A 21,006-nucleotide genomic window follows, 5' to 3' on the forward strand; every position below is an offset into this window, starting at 1 on the left:
GGGTAGCACTGAGCAGTGTATTATTTTTGTTTGCTACAAGAACAGTGCAGCACTTGGGCTCCGAACATGTCATTGTAAATGTCTATGCAGGCAGCATACAGGCAGACACTGAGAGCTTCCCATACAACATAATGCCTTGTGTCTGCCTGTTCCGTGTAGTTTCCTGCAGGGTTTACAGGGAACTGATGGCGGAAGCTGTACTAAGAATAATAATTATATTATAACTAGCAGAAGTGATGTATTTAAATGAATAATAGTAGAATTTCCCAGCTGTGGGAGGGGGCTATAGAGAACCCCCATAAGTGGGGAGTGATCCGCTTTAGCTCTGAAGACAAGGACCCTTATCTCCGAATTCTCCCTTCATTGCATTGTGTTTAGGGGCTGCAGATGCTTCTTCTGACCAGCACAAAGCGTTTGATCTGCATAAAACCATCCGCGGCCTGGAAGCCGAGAAAGAGGAGAGCGCACGGAAGCTCCGGGAGCTGGAGGATAAACTGGGTCTAGCGTATACGGAGAGAAGCGTCCTGCGTCAGGAGAAGGCGTCCGCAGAAAAGGAGAGGAACCGGCTAGCGCTAGATTACGAGACATTAATGTCTGAGGTTGCTGAGCTGCGGAGACCCCGAGAAGCGGGTGGCAACGCTCTGCAGCAAAATGTTCCTCACCTACAAGAAGACCAGTTTGGTAAGCGTTGCATAATGTCCTGGTGCTACTTATAAATAGCGGATAGGTAGGACCTGAAGGAGTTGGCGTTGCGCTGCATGAAGGAGTCGGCATTGCGCTGCATGAAGGAGTCGGCGTTGCACTGCATGAAAGAGTCGGCGTTGCGCTGCATGAAGTAGTCGGCGTTGCGCTGTATATATTGTGTGTGTCAGGTAACATCACTCTCCAGCTTTCTATAAATAATGTAAAAGGAATGTAAATGCTGGGACATGTTATATCGTCTGTGCAGATATGGTCGCGGATTTACAGTGTATACAGGAACTAGTGACCTGACTGAGGCACGAGGCACAGGCATAACGGGAAGTATAGCGACCACTCTAGGTCCGGCACTGGGCAGGGTGCCAGACCTAGAAAGGGGCACTTCTGCACGTGCCCAAAACGAGGATGTGGCCACGAGAAAAGGGATGTGTCTTTAAAACGTGGCACATTTTCATCACTCCTGGGGGCTTGCGCAGCACTTAGGGACATGCCGGGCTCCCCCCACGCTGTCCCTTCACTGTGAATAGATCTATGCACCGGCGGTGATGGCTGCACCGCAATTTTTCTCACCCGTGGGACACGGCGCAGTGGCAAACGCAGGATTTTTAAAGGGGGGTTTCTAAATACTTCATTACAGAACCAATGAATAATGTCTAACTAGAATAACCCTGCAGCATACACTGTATTGTATAGTTCAAGTGTTATAATAGGGTTTGGTATAAAACCCTGGCTGTCGGGATGCCACTGGTCAGAATACAGACAGCGACATCCCAACAGCCAGAATCCCGATACCCATAGGAACGCACGGTAAGTGTTTTCCTAACCCCTATCCTAACCCTCCCTCCCTGATGCCTAACCCTAACCTCCCCCCTAGTGCCTAAGTCTAACTTCCCCCTCCCCGCACCCTAAACCTAACACCCCCTCCCCGGTGCCTAAACCTAACTCTTCCCCCTAGTGCCTAACCCTAACCCCGCACCCCAACCTCCCCCTAACACCCTGATACTTACCTGCGGGATGCCAATGGTATAAATACCGCGCCAAAATCCCGCACACCGGGATGCCGACTACTTCTCGTTATAATATATATCTATTATATATACAGTATATCCCCCTCTCCCGGCACACACTGACGTGTGAGTCAGACAAATACTTGCATCAGCTATCAGAACATCGGGAGTGGAAGACAGTAAGTGCCTCACCAGGCCAACATCATTTATTAAAAACTACCCCACCCCGGGGGGAGTTAAAGGGAAAGAGAGCACAGGGACACTGAGGGGGAGTTACGGAGATACAGAGGGCGGGGATATATAATATCTATATCTTTACACACTAAATAAACTATATATTACCAAGCAGACTAGATAATAAAATGAACAAATTCATAGGATAGGAGGAGTTTCAAGAAATTAGTTATTTATATATATATATATATATATATATATATATATATACACTTGTATTTTCAGGGTCTTTCTAGCTGTGATGGCACTACAAATCCCAGCACATCCAGTTGACAAAGTGTGCTGGGACTTGTAGTCTCATCACATCTGGACAGACAGTCAGTGATCTGGTTGCACATACTAACTTATAGGACACCTGCTTCTTACCTTTACAAGCAAGTAGAGCTCGAGCAGGTGATGCTGTTACAATGCAGCTGCCGCAGGGTCCAGGATCACTGTGGTCAGACCGGGCTGGACCGCTGGGAAGGGGAGCTGAGGCACAAACGGACCACCCCTTTACTTCATCCACTTAAACACCGCTGCTCGCTGCCCCCGCGTTGGTTGCCTGGCTCCATACACTCCGCCCCCGCTCTCCTGGCTAACGGCACCCTGAAGTGCCTGTTAGCCGGAGCAAATAACAGCTTCCTCTTTGCATCCAGGAAGCAGGCAGTCGGCACATTACAAACACAGCCTGCCTGAGCTCCTTGGATGGATCAGCGGGCAGGTCAGCTGCGTGGATAGATCAGCAGGCAGGGGGGGTTTCTAGGTACTCGGAAACCCCCCCTGAGTGTGCGGGTGCGGCGGCCTCGCAACACAGAACCAGGACCTGTGTGTCTCTAACCCAGGGAGGTTACAATTTCATTGCTATGTAATTGTTCATTAATAGGCATCTCCCCAATGCAAGCACTGCATGGAGGTATCTAGATTGGATACAAAACACTTAATCTGTCACTAATAGGGGTGCGCCCAGCACCTACGGAGGTGCTGGGCTTTCCCCAAGCTCTCCCCTACCGTAAATAGATGCCATGCACCCAGCATCTATTCACACGGCGGCAGAACGGCAGCGGTCAGGCTGTTCTAGCAGGGCACCGCTAGAGAGGGTAGGGCGCATCTTGCCCTTTCAAAATCGGGAGGGCGCGGCACCCTGCTAAAACAGCCGAGTGTGAACACTATATATCATTACAATTCACACGACCAGTGTAAAACATACATACATTTTAAACTGGCAGAATATCATTTGTATCAATGCACAAAATGACTCTCTTTAAAACATCAGTAACCACACTGAGGGCAATTGATACTATGAAAGAGAATGGTCTGTGTAAAAGCAAATAATCGTTAGGGCAAGATGCAGTTCAGGCAGCCATAAAGGAATTCTCCTATCCAAGCAGAATGTATCATTTTCCAGCCGCTTGTTACTATGTATCCACACTAATAATGGATATGTGACCGGATGACCTCTCCTCGCCAGGCAATCACAGATTATTTTTGATCCCACTAAATCTTGGTATATTACTGCCTGTTACTGACTCCACCCACTGCGCAGTGGGTGTGTAACGTTCCACCACCAAATTCCTACTATCGGTGTTGGAACCGCTTAATTCCACCCAGGCCCCTACACTGGCACCTGGAACCACTTCTCCCAGGCTCCTACATCAGCACCTGGAACATCTTACTTTTGGGTATGCTACTGCAACACTGCCTGGATAGTGTCAGCTAACTTCCCCCCACCATGGACCAGTCTCTGCAGTGTAGCTGGCAGAGGGCTTTAGCATGGAGACACTGGGTCCAATCCATAACAGCCAGCCGCAGACTGGAACTGCGTTTTGCGCTGTTCTGTTGGTCACGGGATACAAGTAGATGCGTCGTCTTAAATGTTTATTGCTCAGAAGTCTTTAAAAAGACCGTTCCCAGTCGCTGAAGGTGCTCGGTAATCACAGCATACAGATGTTACAGAAGTGTTCTCCTCTCAGTGTCAGAGGTGATCTCCATTCAGAGCGCACAATACAACCGGCTATAGCCCTGCCCCACCCCGACCTCCATAGCAACTATCGCACAACATCTACATAAACAGCTTACATTTCACATTAACTGGTATATTGCATTCATCCTTTCACATATCTATGCATCAAACCAGTTTGTCTTTCCTAAGGTGATTTGCACCTTAGAGAACTTCCACAACACAGGAATACCCCCTGGGGCACATTTCAAGGAAAGAGTTTTTACACACAGGGTTTGGTCATTTCATTTCACAGTAAGGCCCCCTATTTATTAATAATCGCATTTGCAATGCGATCAGGGCATGTCAATACTGCCCATTGCAATATGCGATCATGGGTTATGCCATCTTTTTGCTTGTTTGTCTTTTGTGTATGTTTAACAGTTTTTATTGTGAATCTGTGAATTATAAGAATAAATGTGGTTATTGTTATATTGCAGATACTGAACAACAAGTGACAGCCAGGTCAGACCAGGTAAGCATGATGATCTGACTGATAAATGTTTTTCTTTCAAGTGTGACCTTATTTATTTTTTTATTTGGTCATAAACAAATTTAAATATTTTTAGTGGAAAAATAATACCCCTAGGGGTGTCTAGCACACCCCCAGTACTCATAGTTCCCCATTATAATATAACCCCTTAACACCCCCCACACACACACTACCCCGTGAATAATGACCCCCGCCTGCGGCTATTGATCCCCCTTTAAGTGCACTTATTAAGTTATTGTAAAGATCAGCATTAATTCAGTTCCCATCTTTGCACAGAATTTTACATTTTTCTTGTCTGGCGTTTGTGCTCCAGACTGCCGTCCGAATGGCATTGTAGGGTGTGAATTTGGCAGTGATGTCAGCGGTTACATGTGCAGAACAGATCTCCTCTGAAAATGCCGGTGACAGTGCAGCACTATTGCAGCTGAAAGGTTCTCCGTTTCTTTGTAATGACTGTGGGTAAGCCATAGATGTCATGCCTGGACTTTTATTTACAGCAGGAGGATGAATCTCTATCAGAGACTATTGGCATGAGTGATCTGGTTAGCAAGCTCCGGGTTTTGACGGACGACGTGAAACGTATAGAGAAAGAAAAGGTAAGGATTTATAGATAGTAATTTTACATCATTTATATGTAAATGAACTCTGTCTTAAATGCCAGCAATCATCTAATCACAGTATATGCTTATGATTTGTAATCTGAACCAATATTTATGAAACCTATTAATTCGCTCGGAATGAGTAATTTCAATAAGTATGCACCTTGTCCTTTCACTAAGAATCAGTAACATCACTGAGGATGCAGCCTATCCAGTCACTAGGAGCCAGTGACATCACTGAGGTTGCAGCCTATCCAGTCACTATGATCCAGTGACATCACTGAGAAGGCAGACAGTCCAGTCACTAGGAACCAGTGACATCACTGAGGACACAGCCTATCCAGTCACTATGATCCAGTGACATCACTGAGAATGCAGACAGTCCAGCCACTAGGAACCAGTGATATCACTGAGAGTGCAGCCTATCCAGTCACTAGGAGCCAGTGACATCACTGAGAGTGCAGCCAATCCATTCACTAGGAGCCAGTGACATCACTGAGAGTGCAGCCTATACAGTCACTAGGAGCCAGTGACATCACTGAGAATGCAGCCTATCCAGTCACTAGGAGCCAGTGACATCACTGAGAATGCAGCCTATCCAGTCACTAGGAACCAGTGACATCACTGAGGACGCAGCCTATCCAGTCACTATGATCCAGTAACATCACTGAGAATGCAGACAGTCCAGCCACTAGGAACCAGTGATATCACTGAGAGTGCAGCCAATCCATTCACTAGGAACAAGTGACATCACTGAGAATGCAGCCTATCCAGTCACTCGGTGCCAGTGACATCACTGAGAATGCAGCCTATCCAGTTACTAGGAACCAGTGACATCACTGAGAATGCAGCCTATCCAGTCATTAGGAACCAGTGACATCACTGAGAATGCAGCCTATCCAGTCACTAGGAGCCAGTGACATCACTGAGAATGCAGCCTATCCAGTCACTAGGAACCAGTGACATCACTGAGGACGCAGCCTATCCAGTCACTATGATCCAGTAACATCACTGAGAATGCAGACAGTCCAGCCACTAGGAACCAGTGATATCACTGAGAGTGCAGCCAATCCATTCACTAGGAACAAGTGACATCACTGAGAATGCAGCCTATCCAGTCACTCGGTGCCAGTGACATCACTGAGAATGCAGCCTATCCAGTTACTAGGAACCAGTGACATCACTGAGAATGCAGCCTATCCAGTCACTAGGAACCAGTGACATCACTGAGGACGCAGCCTATCCAGTCACTATGATCCAGTAACATCACTGAGAATGCACACAGTCCAGCCACTAGGAACCAGTGATATCACTGAGAGTGCAGCCTATCCATTCACTAGGAACAAGTGACATCACTGAGAATGCAGCCTATCCAGTCACTCGGTGCCAGTGACATCACTGAGAATGCAGCCTATCCCGTCACTCGGTGCCAGTGACATCACTGAGAATGCAGCCTATCCATTCACTAGGAACAAGTGACATCACTGAGAATGCAGCCTATCCAGTCACTCGGTGCCAGTGACATCACTGAGAATGCAGCCTATCCCGTCACTCGGTGCCAGTGACATCACTGAGAATGCAGCCTATCCAGTCACTTGGAACCAGTGACACCAATGATTTGGCAGCCTATCCAGTCACTAGGAACCAGTGACTGGTTAAACTGTACAAGAACCATTAACAGTGTGAAACAATATAACACCATATAACAAACTAAAAATCTGTAGAAATGGAAATCTGAAAAGTTCTTGAACTCCCAGCAGTAAATTATAAAAGGTCACTGTCAGAGCAGGTTGCCACTGATAAATTAATTGTAGCATAGCTGTTAAATGTGAGTGAGCTGCACTCATGTAATACCAGCTTATCCTGTTAGGTAGTTAACAGCAGAACTGTTATTAGGAAATTGACCTCTGAAGCAATTCAGTAAGTCCCAAAAATATTACTTGCCTTAATCAGAGACTGTTGACCCAATGCAAAACTGGCCAGGTACTGGTGTAGCATAGTATTTAATAGATGGCTTTAAGTGTGATGATAAGTGTAGAGTCACGGGTTGGCAAGTACCTATGTGATTAGACGGAAAACTTGCGATGCTGGCGGACGCGAAGTGCCGATCAATTCCCCCAAATGAAGAGCTATATAAGTGACCCACTGCCTCCAGAGCTACAAAATGCCGAAACTACTGATATAAGAAGCTTTCATTTTATTTACTTAAACGTCACAAATGTTCTTATTTTCAGGAGGCGCTGCAGACCGAGCTAGATCGTGTGACATCCGCTAATGCCCGAGAGGCCGATGATGTTCATGAGCAGCTGAGGAGAGATCTAGAGGAGAGCGAGAGGAGACTGAGGGAGAGCTGTGCAGAAAAGGAATCTCTTACAGCCGAACTGGAGGAGCTGGATACGCAGAACCAAGAGGCCTTGCAGGTAGCATCTCACAGAGTCCCCGCTTTCCTGCGTCTAGGGTTCCATTCTCCATGTGTCTAAAGGATGAGTGCTGCCAAGTGACCTTACAGAGACATAAGCCCCCAAATGAAGCACTTCTATACAGAATATATATCTATAGCATAAACTAGTGCTTGTCGTTACCTATATATAATGTTAATGGATAATTCATAACGATGATCTGTACATAACATCTCCAGATATAAATTATAAGGATTAGGATATAATTCATGTTACTAGACTGTAGGTTTTCACACAGGTCATGAAGATTTAATGTGACTTCTAATATCCAAAATAGTTTAAAGTAGAGGAATGTATTATTTATATTTATTCCTTGTAATATACACATTATTCTAATGACCGCTGAAAAGGAGACCTGTAAGCAGCTACATCTGAATGCACCATATATACCTGTTATCTTATACGTACATCTCGCAAGTGACACTTACCTCGTACAGCAGCTTACAGCACACAGTGTACATGAACGGTGTGCCACTAACGTGTTCCTCTAAAAGAAGCCTGAGCTGTGTACTAAGTGGGCATATAACCTCTTGTCTTGCAGCATCTTCTGCATGCGAAGGAGCAGCTGTCCCAGCAGAGGGCCGAGCTGGAGGTCCGCACTGCTCAGCTCAACCACGAGAAAGAAAAAGCTTTGGAAGCAGCTTCGGAAAAGCGCAATTTACGTCACCAGCTAGAATCTGAGCAGGAACAGCTGAAGCAGTCTGCGGTGGCTCTCAGCGAGCTACATGTGAGCAAGCAGCAGCTGGCGGCCCAGGTGGCCGAGCTGCTGGAGAAGCTGAGACCTCTGGAAGCCACCAATACCAGCCTTAAGAGTGAAAATACAGACCTTTTGTCCAATCTAAACCAAGTTAAAGAAGAGCTTTCTGTTATTCAGGTGGACAGACTGGAGCACCCGAGCGATGGCGAGAGAGTGTCCGAGATTCTAACACTAAAGAACCATCTTTCAGAAGTAAGGCAATTAAAAGATGATCTAGAAAGAGAAATCTGTGATCTCAAGATGGAGAATGAGATGCTCCTTTCAACCCAAGAACAGACACAATTGCAGCTACAAGAAGCCGTCGCTCTGAATGGTAAAGAATCCTTAGAGATGCAGACGGTGATTGGGGCGTTGAGGATGGAGAAGGGGCGGCTGGAACTGGAGTTAAACCAGATGGAGAACAGATTGCTTGCGCAGGCTCATAAATACGAGCACACCATTTGTGAGATTTCCAATACGCAAAAGATGGACACCTCCGCCTTGCAGCGTGAGCACGAGAACCTTATTATGCTCAGTCAGGGGAAAGATTTCCAAATAGCGGAAAGCAAACGAGCCTTAGATCAAATGGAGGCAGATTACGAGGAAACCAAGGAGCTGCTGACCAGCACATTAGAGGGCCAGAAGCAGCTCACGGAGCTCTTAGGAGAGAAGGAAACCTTTGTCACTGGCCTTAAGGAGATGAATCTGGATCTCCATAGACAGCTGGAACATCACACCAAAGCTACTAAGGAATGTGAACTGCTAAGACAACACTTTGAAGAAAAGGAAAAGATGCTGGCATCGATGAAGGAAGACAACAGCCATCTTAAGGAGGAAATCGAGCGTCTGAAAGACCAGCAAAACCGATCTCAACCAGCGGTGGAACCAAAGACTTTGGATATTATCACTGAACTAGAGGCAGAGATAACGCAACTAACTAAAGTGCAGAATAATTACGAAGAAGAGTTGAAGCTTCAGAAGAGAACCGCTGATAAGCAGAATCAGAGCACGGCACAGCTGCAAAAGTCTCTGCAGGAAAAGATCAGAGAAATGGATGCGATAAAATTGCAGCAGAAGGAAATGGTGGACGCTTATGAGAAGCTGCTTTCCGAGAAAGACAGCGAGATATCTAGTTTGCAGCAGACGAATGAGTTGATCAGCTCCCAGCTGCAGAACGAGCATCTGATCCACACCAATTCATCAGTCCTTCTCCATGATACAAAGACGCAGAATATTAATAATTGCGATAATGGCACTGAGAAGCATGACTTGTCTAAAGTAGAGGTTGAACGATTGGTGAAAGGCATCAAAGAGAAGGAGATGGAGATTAAAATGCTCAGCGAGAAGAACTTTACATTAACCAAGCAGATAGACCAGTTGTCCAGAGATGAAGTCGGTAAACTCACCCAGATTATCCAGCAGAAAGACCTGGAAATACAGAGCCTTCATGCGCGAGTGTCTTCGGTCAGTTACATGCAAGATGTGGTTTACTTGCAGCAACAATTACAAACCTACGCCATGGAGAGGGAGCAGGTCTTGGCTGTCCTCAGTGAGAAGACCAGGGAAAATAGCCAGCTGAGGACGGAGTATCACAAAATGATGGATGTGATGGCAGCCAAAGAGTCTGCTCTCTTGAAGCTTCAAGATGAAAACCAGAGGCTCTCTCACAGCCAAGAAGGGAGCACCCAAGAGATGTTCAGAGAGACCATCCAGAATCTGTCACGGATCATCCGCGAGAAAGATATCGAAATAGATGCCTTGAGTCAAAAATGTCAGACCTTGCTGACTGTCCTCCAGGCCTCCAGCGCTGAGAGCAGCAATGAGCTGGGGAGCGTGAACAGTAATCAGTTCGAGGAGCTGTTGGGGGAGCGTGACAAACTGAAGCAGCAGGTGAAAAAAATGGAGGAATGGAAACAGCAGGTGATGACAACTGTCCAGAACATGCAGCGTGAGTCAGCTCACCTGCACGAGGAGCTGCACAAACTGCAAGGGCAAATAAAGATAGACAGCGATTCCAGTTCCAGGTTACAAGTAGATTACAACCACCTGATTCAGAGCTACGAACGCAACGAGAAACAACTCAAAGGGCTCAGTGTAGAGTTGAATAACGTGCAAAGCAGTATTGGGGAACTTAACCATAGGAAGGAACATATTCTTGGTCAACTTGACTCTGTCAACCTGCAGGCCAGTAAAGCTCCCGATGTTTGCCCTTCTGCAGCACCTTCCGAACTGAAAGTAGATCAAATGATGAAGGTCCAACAAGAGTGTGAGCAGCTGCAAATTCAGATTCAGGAGAGAGACGCCACCATCAGAACGCTCCAGGAGAACAACCAGCGCTTGTCCAATTCCATAGCTGCAACGTCCGAGCAGGGCCGCAAGAGTCAGCAAGAGGCTGTCCTGGAGATAAAGCAGATTAAAGAGCGAAATGAAGTTTTGCAACATTCCCTCAAGGAAAAGGACCTCTTCATAAAAACTAAGGGCGACAAGTTAAACTCTACCAGTGACAATCTGCGGAACAAGGAGACTGAGAACGAGCTGTTAAAACAGGCCGTCACCAACCTGAAAGAGAGGACTCTGATTTTGGAATTGGACATCAAGAAGCTGAAGGAAGAGAACGAAAAGGTGATGGTCAAGGAGAAGGAGAAGGAGACGGAGTTCCGAGCTCTGCACGAGACCAACATGCAGTTCTCCATGCTGCTGAGAGAGAAGGAGTTTGAGTCCAACTCTATGAGGGAAAAGGCGTCTGCACTCGAGAACCTACTCAAAGAAAAGGAACAGGTTTTTACACCAATGTTTTATATATATATGTATTTTTTTTATATATATATACTTTTTAATACTATAAAAAAAAAAAAAAAGCTGTGGCTGAAAATAGACAGGCTGCTGATAGGTTAGGTAATCCTCACTGTCTGTCCTGCGTTCTCTCATAGAGCATTTCCCTCAGTCAGAAGAGAATACACTCTCAAGGGAGATGGAGATGCCCAAAGCACCTCATTAGCCTCTGTCATTATAAAAACTGTGCTACGTAAATGAGCGTTAGATAAATGAGCGATAGAAGCCGATTAGTTGCTTTGAGCAACTTCTCCACTTCCATGTCATCTCTTTTTGAAGGTCTTTTATCTGTTTTTTCCGTCTTTCCTTAGTTCTTCATACAGGGCATCCTCATGGCCATATAGTAACATGTATAAAAAGGGAGAGCGAGCAAAACCTCTTTAATACCGTAGGGTTAATGCTCAAAAAAATGATCTAAAATACACAGATAGGAGGGGAGTGATCCGAGAACCTCCCAATTTATCGGGGATTAATTACAGAAAAAATCATTGGGAGGAATCCGTCTCAATCCAAAGAGACAGCGAAAAACGCAGACGCGTGTACCCGACTCACTCCAGTAAGAAATGGAACACACATATATAATGGTTTCTTTAGGAAAGCGGTTCTCAAACTCTGTCCGCAGGACCCCACACAGTTCACATTTCCCAGGTCACCCAGAAGGTGCACAGGTGTAGTCATTACTCACTGACACATTTCCCAGGTCACCCAGAAGGTGCACAGGTGTAGTCATTACTCACTGACACATTTCCCAGGTCACCCAGAAGGTGCACAGGTGTAATCATTACTCACTGATACATTTCCCAGGTCACCCAGCAGGTGCACAGGTGTAGTCATTACTCACTAACCCATTTCCCAGGTCACCCAGCAGGTGCACAGATGTATTCATTACTCACTGACACACTTTAAAAGATGCACAGGTGGAGCAAATTATTTCACTTGTGATTATGTGAGGAGACCTGGAAAACATGCACTGTTTGGGGTCCTGAGGACCGAGTTTGAGAACCTGTGCTTTAGTATATAGTCACCTCTTGATAGTACCACATGCAAAACACCAAAATGGCCGACAGAGCGTATCTTACTTACATGTCAGACATAGGTGTTCATACCCATCCAGGTTTCTTTAAATAATAGACCATAAAAACACAAGTGGGCATACCCTACTGGCAATGATAGTCGGGACTCTCGCATCAAGGTTTCTTTCAGTGTTTTTCCTTGTTCACTTGACATAAGCCCATGAACTATGTGTATGGGACAGAATGTGCAGGTAAAAAATACAAGTTTTATTCACACTTCAATCCATAGATAAAATAGAATGAAATCCAGTTAGAAAAAGAGCCCCAGAGGTAAAATGCTAACAAAGTCCACAGTCCTTATTAACTGGAGGTAACCATTAGAACAAATATAGTCCTATGTACAGGTTTTAATGTCTGGACAACCACCTGAACATGCCGCCAGCCATACCGCCAGCTATACCGCCAGCTATACCGCCAGCTATACCACCAGCCATACCACCAGTCATACCACCAGCCATACACTGTGGGCTCAGGAAAGATGTCTTCAACGGTTCCAAGCTCCCCTCTGCCGACACGTTTCCATCTTGTGAGATCTTTATCAAGGTATACAGGAGGACATATTCTTCACATACATTACATAGAGCAGAGGTTCTCAACTCAAGTCCTCAAGGACCACTCACAGGTCATGTGTATTTCTGTAATCATGTACAGACTCGCAGCTTGTTAGCTGTTACTGTGGCATGATCACCTTGTGGTGGAGGTACGAGGGCTCTCCTGCTGTTGGGGCACTATTAATCAGTCTTTCTTCTGGAATGGGATCATGTTTGCTTCCCTTTGCTCCAGATCAGTCTATACTAATCTTCTCCTGGGCAAGGGTTCAGGTAATTCAGCGTTTGTATAAGCTGAGGTCTCCTGGCGTTGTTAGAGGCCCCTCGGGTCGGTGATTCACAGCATCCAGTCGCCGGTGATTAGGAGAAGCCATCTAGTGTGTGTGGAATCATCGCCTCTCTCTTACACAGGGAAAAGCCGGGGAGCTGAACCATTTGTTAAACGAAGTGAAATCCATGCAGGAGAAGGCCATGTTATTCCAGCACGAGAGGGACCAGGTCATGTTGGCGCTGAAGCAGAAACAAATGGAAAGTTCCTCTCTGCAGAATGAGGTAAGCTGCGCCCAGGCTGGGTGCTGCATCCAATGGGGATAATGATGAGTGCTAACAGCGTTTGCTTCTATATGTAGCTCTTCAGCTGTTGTGTCACTAGAAGTCCCAGCATGCCCTTCACCATACGGCTGGTCACTCAGCGGCAGCACTACACGTCCTGTGACCCTTTTGTGTGATATATAATATATAGAGTGGGGGAGTTGTGATCTCTGAGGAAGTCCCTGCTTCCTTACGGATCTCCTCATTTATTGCAGTTAATCCACATCATTCATCTGCAGCTGCCTGGGCAATGCCTCCTTATAGCAATGAGAGTGTTAGTGAGATCGGTAATATGCTTCTGCTATGTCTGACTGACAGGCTTCATGTCCCCTTACATTCCCTTCTGTACATACCTGTATGGAGGAACGTCTTTTCCTTGTACCACTTGAGGGCAGCCCAAGAACCTAAAGCTGGCCACACATCTAAAGATTATCTGTCCAACCAGCCAACTAGTAGATTGGTTGGAATGAAAATCTGGTAAGGAATACAATCAGCAACTTCCTCCCAGATGCTGAAAAATGGACCAAAACTGTTGTATAAACAAATAGTTTAAATCAAACATTTAACAAACTTGTCTGACAACCATTTTCATCTGTTTTCTGGCATTTAGGAGTAAATTTCTGATCATCATTTACTCCCATTCCTTACCAGATTTTCATTCCAACCAATCAACAAGTTGGCTGGTTGGATGTAAGTTGTTCTAGTGTGTGGCCAGCTTTATTCTGAGTGACATGCAGACTCCTAGCAGCAGATTTATGGATCCGTATTCTGCTGATGAGAAAAGTTATCTGAACAGTTCTGAAGTCTGTGATGGAGGAGGAAGGAAATACTCCCTGATACTTCAAACGGATTTTGTAATATAGTATGTGTATATAAGTGTGTGTGTATAAGTATGTGTGTGTGTGTGTGTGTGTGTGTATAAGTATGTGTGTGTGTGTATATATGTATATATATATATATATATATATATATATCTATCTCAATAGAAAGGAAACAAGCGCCTACTACTGTAGTATTTTAGACCATGTAATAAGTGTTCAAATAATGTGTAATTGAATGTGTACCAGATATATACTTGAGAGAGAGAGAGAATAACAATATCCCCACACCAAGGCCCTGATTCAGAGCCGGACGCTCTGACAGACCGCTCGCTCTGTATCAGGGCCGGGCTATTTTTTATTTAGAACGGCCTCCTGGCCGCTCGCATAGGTGTGGGTGACCACCCACAGCTATAGCGAGCGGTCAGGAAGATGGTCGCGATGGTCAAGACCATCGCGACCATCGGGCTTGCGACTAGACTCTTGTGGTAGGGTCTCGTTGCCGCAAGCCCTAGAGTGCTTTCGGCTCAAACAGAGCCGAAATCTCTCCCACTGACACCACTTGTGATGTCAGTGGGGCCGCCCCCAAACGGAGGCGTTCACATGGGAATGCCTCCGTTTGGGCAGCCACTCCCCCAGCCCACCCACCAAAGGGGGCGTGCTGTCACTCAACATCGACAGCACGCCCCCTTTGGTACGAGACCCGGAACGACGGATTGCCCGTCGCTATCCGGGTCTCGCGCATGCGCACCACGGAGCCGGCTCCATCGTGTGCATGCGCTCTGGGCCACCATCGACCCGGTTGCGAGCACTCAGCGCTTGCGACCGGGTCTGAATCAGGCCCCAAGTTCTGTTCATCTGGTCAGGAAGCTGTGTTATTTCTGCCACCCAATATCCGTGAATAATTAGAGCAGCCAATGACGAAACTCCTCTGTTGTTGCTATTTTAGAAGAAAGTGCTGGTACATGTAGTACTAGAATCGCAGTAAATCTCTAACAAAAAAAAACACATTCTTTTAAAAAGAGGGGTCCAGACAAAAAGAATTTGGAGGGATATTGTTCTTTCTCAAGTACATATCTGGTACGCATTTAATTACACATTATTTAGTGTTCACTGTAGAGGGGCACGGGGGCAGGGCAATCTGGTGGTGTGGTCAGGCGCCCCCTTTACATCACTCTGGGGACATGCCCAGCACTCACTGGGCTGCCGTATATTTGGTGGCGAGTGTATTCATTCTTTAGTCACAAGTTGTTATTGTATGTTTTGGATGTTTACTATATAGTGGTGTATGGTAAAATAGCACCAGTGGCCTAATATATCTATCGATCTATCTATATATACATATACAGCGAAAGTATTCACCCCCTCACAACCTGAAATTACAATGGATTGTGTGAAGGTGTGCATTATTTAATTCACAGAACATGCCTACAACTGTGACGTTGTGATGTTTTTTTTATATTGTGAATCAAACAACATTTAGGACAACATAACAGAAAACTTCAGCGTGCATAACTGTTCACACCCCTAAAGTCAGTACTGTGTCGAGCCACCTTTTGCGGCAATTACAGCTGCCAGTCGCTTTGGATAAGTCTCTATGAGCTTGCCACATCTTGCCCCTGGGATTTTTTCCCATTTCTCAATGCAAAACTGCTCCAGCTCCTTCATGTTGGATGGTTTCCGCTTGTGAACAGCAATCTTCAAATCTGACCACAGATTCTCAATTGGATTGGGATCTGGGCTTTGACTAGGCCATTCCAACACATTTAAATGTTTCCCCTTATACCACTTGAGTATTGCTTTAGTGTATGCTTCGGGTCATTGTCCTGCTGGAAGGTGAACCTCCGTCCCAGTCTCAAATCACAGGCAGACTGAGACAGGTTTTGCTCAAGAATATCCCTGTATTTAGCAGATTTTTATACTCAGTCGATTGCAAATTGCACGATTGCTGCAATCCATCTCTGATGTATGGGGTCCTTTACACTTAAAGGCCCCCATACATCAGAGATGGATTGCAGCAATCGTGCAATTTACAATCGATTGTGTATAAAAATCTGCAATGTATGGGCTTCACAGATCGCACATTGCAACCAAAACGTGATTGGAATTGTTTAATCAGATTGTCCAACATGTTGGATTTCACAGATCGATTGGGGCTGTAGATTGCTAGTGTATGGACATGATCAGCAGATTTGCAGACCGTTTCTAGCAAAATGATGGGCCTTTCAAGATTGCCAGATCTGTGTTTGCTGCAATTGATCTGCAAATCACTGAAAAAGATCTGTAGTGTATGGGCGCAGATTGCTCGATTGGGAAATCCTAAGATCGGGCAATAAATCTTCAAATTGTTTAATTGTGGTTTTCAGATTGCTGATGTATGGGGGCCTTTAGATATCACACAGGTGGACTTCATTTCACTAATTATGTGACTTCTGAAGGTAATTGGTTGCACCAGAACTTTTGAGGGGCTTCATAACAAAGGGCGGTGACTACATACTCACTTGCCAATTTTCAGAATTTTATTTATAAAGATTATTTTTTTATATATATTTTTCTCATTTTAGTTCACCAAATTAGACTATTTTGTGCAGATCCATCACATAAAATTCAGATAAAAAAACTAAATTACAGGTTGTGATGTAACAAAAAAGGTATAAAGTCAAGGGGGGTGAATACTTTTGCAAGGCACTGTATATATCTATCCCCCTGGCTTCAAACATTTGTCTCATTTGCTTGTATAAACATTAACATATTTCCAGGTTTCACGCTGTTAATTTTTTCCTCTTTTCGGTGACTCTACACAGGAACGCCTCTGTTCAGTCATGCACCCGTGGGATAATCCAATAGCCTATCTTTTTGCAGTTTCGCATTCTCCTAATTTTTATTTCATCACGTGATCACACCATTTTGGTCACATGACCACATCTTCATACCAGTGATGCCACACACATTATCATGTAATAGCATTCTCTAAGTGGTTATGGGTGTTTGTCAATCACGTGACGCCCTGATCACGTGACTGCTGCAGCATCATAGGAGTTTGAGACGTTTTTTAAATTCCTTACTAGTAGGAAAGGGTCAGTCTCTGTTGTCTTGATAAGGGATCTCTTCAGTGACCCAAGTTGCTGGATATATTTATTCATTTTACCTGTTCTCACTTGCCACGGATGAAATACACGCCCATTATCTGAGTGATCCGTTACCTTAGGTTCAGCATTTGCGAGAGAAAGAACTGCGACTGAACCAAGAGCTGGAGAGGCTGCGCAATCATCTGCTGGAGATGGAGGACTCGTACACCCGCGAGGCGCTGGCTGCAGAGGACAGGGAAAGGGACCTGAAGAGAAAAGTCGCCCTGTTGGAAGAGAGACTTTTATCCTCATCCACCGCTGTGGAAACGGCCAGGTAATTGGTGCTCGCTGTGTGATGGGAGCTGGGTCTATTTGCAGTAGAATAAGTAATACATGTGACTTTATTAATATTATTTATTATTGTTCCGCAGTCATCATGCAACAATGCAGGTGGAGTCCTTGCAGGAGCAGCTGAATCTTGTGTCCAGACAAAGAGACGAGGTCATGCTCCAGTTTAACATGTCCCAGGAGCAAGTGAAACAGTATGCACTATCCCTGACCAACCTACAGATGGTGCTAGAGCAGTTCCAGCAAGGTGAGTCTCCTCCGTGCCCATATCTGGGGTTTCCGGTACTGCTCACGGGATCACACATTCTAGAATTTATTGGTACAATATCTTTCCCAATGTAATATAAAGTATGTTTTAAAATTAATAGGAACATGCTCTTTGTTTAATTAAGTAAGTTGTGTTTTGCCCTCTGGTGGAAAATGAAACCTATTACATTTAAATTATTAATTGTATTCTTGCTCATCTACCCTGGTCCATTCTATTTCACTCTGTAGCTGAGAGTACCTACATTTACAAGCAAGCTTGTATGCATTGGACAATATAACTGTGGCAATGGATATTAAGACAATCAGCTGGAAGTACTAATTACTCCATGACCCTTTTGTAGTAGACCTCAACCAGCTTTCTCCTTCTTCCACTGTGGATCGCTGGCGTTACACTCGGGTATAAGTACTGTAAATATTGAGCGATTTGTCTTGGCTCCTCCCCCTCTATACCCCTCCTGAGCTCAGTTTAATCCCAGTGACCGCTATAGCGGGGCGGCTCATTTCAGGCTGCTTTTCCTAGCAAACCTGTTTGTCGTACCAAAGCCAGACTGCTCAGTACGGCCCATTCTCAGCCTCTAATCATGCGTGCATCTGCAGTGCCACAAGTTCAAGACTGAGGAGCTCATTCAGACCCACTTGCTGGCAAAAAGGGGCCGGATATTTAAATAAAGCGATTCAACTGCAAGGACGTGTAAGGACGCCCACTATGTTTTAGCGAGCTACAGCAAAGTGCGCTCGCAAATGTCTGAAGACGCCCCCTTGCCACTCGCAACACACGTCATCTCCGGGAAATGTAGGATTAATCGGGACCATCGTGAGCCATCGGAGCTGCTCGCAGCCCTTGGGGTTGCCTTAGCCTGCCGCAAGCACAGCGATCAGCGCTGGCTGAAATACATGCAGGTGACGTGTACAATGACGCTACTTTGCTAATTATGCACGCTTTTTAAACGGCATTTTGGCGGCCAGACACGCCTGCGTTCGCACATCCACTCCCCCGTTTACAAGTACCTTCCCCTGTTACCACCCACAAACCCACTCAAAGCAGCGACCTGATAGTGGCTTACGAGCTATCAAAATCACAACGAATGGCTTGCGCACGCGCACTGCGAATTATACGCATGCGCAGATGGGCGAAAATCGCTCAGAGCGAGCGGGTCTGAATCAGGTCCTGAGTCTCTACAATCCGTAATAGCAAGCATGGAAAAAGAGGCATTTCTGGTCCCGCTAGACATTCGGGATGCTTATTTACACATTCCTATCTGGGAACCACACCAGATTCAGGACAGCCACCTTAAATTCATAGCCCTTCTTTTTGGGATCTCTTCCGTCCCGCTGGTATTTTCCAAGGTCATGGCAGTGATGGTGTCTCATCTTCGGGCGTTGGAGGTAACCATCGTTCCCCTTCTCGATGACCTCCTTATAAATTCCACTTCTCGATGACCTCCTTATAAATTCCACTTCTCGATGACCTCCTTATAAATTCTACTTCTCGATGACCTCCTTATAAAAGCTCCGTCAGCACCTGCCAGGTTGTTTAAGCGGCAAGCCGCCAAAAGGGCATGGCGCATTCTGCCCTTTCGAAATTGGGAAGGGCGTGGTGCCCCGCTAAAACAGCCTAGAGGGAACGCTATTCTGTCTTGGCGGCAAGGTCTTGTATTGCTCCCTGCACCTGCAATGACAGCGGTCAGCATCTCTCAGCTGACGGCTGCACTGCTGACCACCTGGCGTCCCTCATGGATCTTCTCCTGCCAGCTCCAGTAGCTGGGCACAGTCATATTAAATCTCATCATGTGACTCCTCTACAGCCAATGGGGATTTAGTCTGCTGTCACCCGATTCCAACACCTAATCCCTTGCTAGGCAGGGGTATTTAAGGAAGCTTCCAGCGCTGAGCCAGTTGCCAGTGCAATGTTGTCCTCAGCTCTGCTTTGTGAATCTTGCTGAGCTCCTGCGGTTTCCCAGAGATTGTTCTCCAGTGCAGATCTCCATCTTGCTGCACCACTGGCTCACCCAGTCCGGTTCCATTCCGGTGCAGTCCAGTGCGGTTTCCATCCCGATGCAGTCCAGTCCAATTTCATTCTGATATGTTCCACTCCAGGATATTCAACAGTCAGTTGCTAGCACAGGACCGTGACCTGCATGTCGGGCGCAGCAAAGCACAAATCCCCTTGCCAGGGGTGCCTGGTGAAAACCAACGGTATGTTAGACTCCGCACCTCTGTCGTGAGTCTCAGCCAACTTCTCTTGTACTGGTCAGCTTCCTCCAGTGCTATATTATATCTTATGGGCTGCAGCTACATTAGACCGTCCAGTTTTCAAGCTTGTTCTCCTGTACCCTTACCTACCAGTGTCTCCAGCCCGGTTCCACAAACAAATGAACACAAATGTGGCACTAACTCATTTGCAGACAATACTATTCCTGGGGCTTATGCCATGTCATGTCTTTGCCGTGCATAAGCCCCAGGCTATGCAGTTATTAGTGCAGTTGGTTCTCAAGAAAAGGATACTTTCCATTCATTTGTGTACGCTCCTCTTAGGGAAGCTGGTCTCATCCTTCGAGGTGATCCAGTTCGGCAGTTTCCACTCTCGGTAACAGTCTTGGTAACACCTGCTTTCCAATGGACGGCGCTCCACTGCACCTAGCCAGGATGATTCGCCTGTACCGGCTATCCCTCCTCTGGTGGCCCACCTCCAAGTTGGACGAACGTTCTCAATCTGGGATTGGACATTAGTGACCACAGGCGCTAGTCTCCGGGGCTGAGGCACAGTGGTTCAACAAAATCCATTTTGGGGACATTGGACCCAAGGCAATCTTCAGCGCTTTGATAAAGCTCCAGTCGGACAACGCCATGGCGGTGGAGTTACATACATTTTCAAGGGGTTATGAGGAGGCTCCTTTGCCATGAAGGAAACTGTTAGCATCCTTCGGAGGGCATAGCGGCCATATTTATTATTTCACACCACATTATCTCCGCCGCCAGGATCTTCATCACGGACAGTGGGCTCTACATCCGGAAGTATTCAAGTCTCTTCTGGAATGATGGGCTCCTCCCAGCAGTTGATTTTATGACGTCCATCTTAAATCACAAAGTGCCGGTATACTGCTCCAGGACGAGGGATCAGGCAGCTCTGGCAGCGGAAATCTGCCACAGTCCTTTTGTCTGATTAAACCTTTTCCCACTCTTTCCTCTTCTGCCGCGAGTTCTAAATAACAGCTGGTGCAATACTCTACAAGTAAAATGCAAATGCAGCAAGTGA

General features: G+C 46.0%; 1 protein-coding gene across 1 annotated transcript in view; it reads left to right on the forward strand.

Moving 5' to 3' along the window:
* TRIP11 (thyroid hormone receptor interactor 11) overlaps window positions 1–21,006 on the forward strand; it is a 125,148-nt gene that overhangs the window by 37,859 nt on the left and 66,283 nt on the right. The window contains exons 7-14 of the mRNA XM_088455576.1: window positions 379–681; window positions 4,359–4,393; window positions 4,909–5,007; window positions 7,245–7,430; window positions 8,011–10,983; window positions 13,070–13,210; window positions 17,276–17,469; window positions 17,567–17,730. Coding sequence (XP_088311702.1) covers window positions 379–681; window positions 4,359–4,393; window positions 4,909–5,007; window positions 7,245–7,430; window positions 8,011–10,983; window positions 13,070–13,210; window positions 17,276–17,469; window positions 17,567–17,730 — 4,095 coding nt within the window. The remainder of the gene's footprint in view (window positions 1–378; window positions 682–4,358; window positions 4,394–4,908; window positions 5,008–7,244; window positions 7,431–8,010; window positions 10,984–13,069; window positions 13,211–17,275; window positions 17,470–17,566; window positions 17,731–21,006) is intronic.

Source organism: Taudactylus pleione, unplaced genomic scaffold (genome assembly GCF_031769625.1).
Source record: "Taudactylus pleione unplaced genomic scaffold, aTauple2 ptg000660l, whole genome shotgun sequence".
NCBI lineage: Eukaryota > Metazoa > Chordata > Amphibia > Anura > Myobatrachidae > Taudactylus > Taudactylus pleione.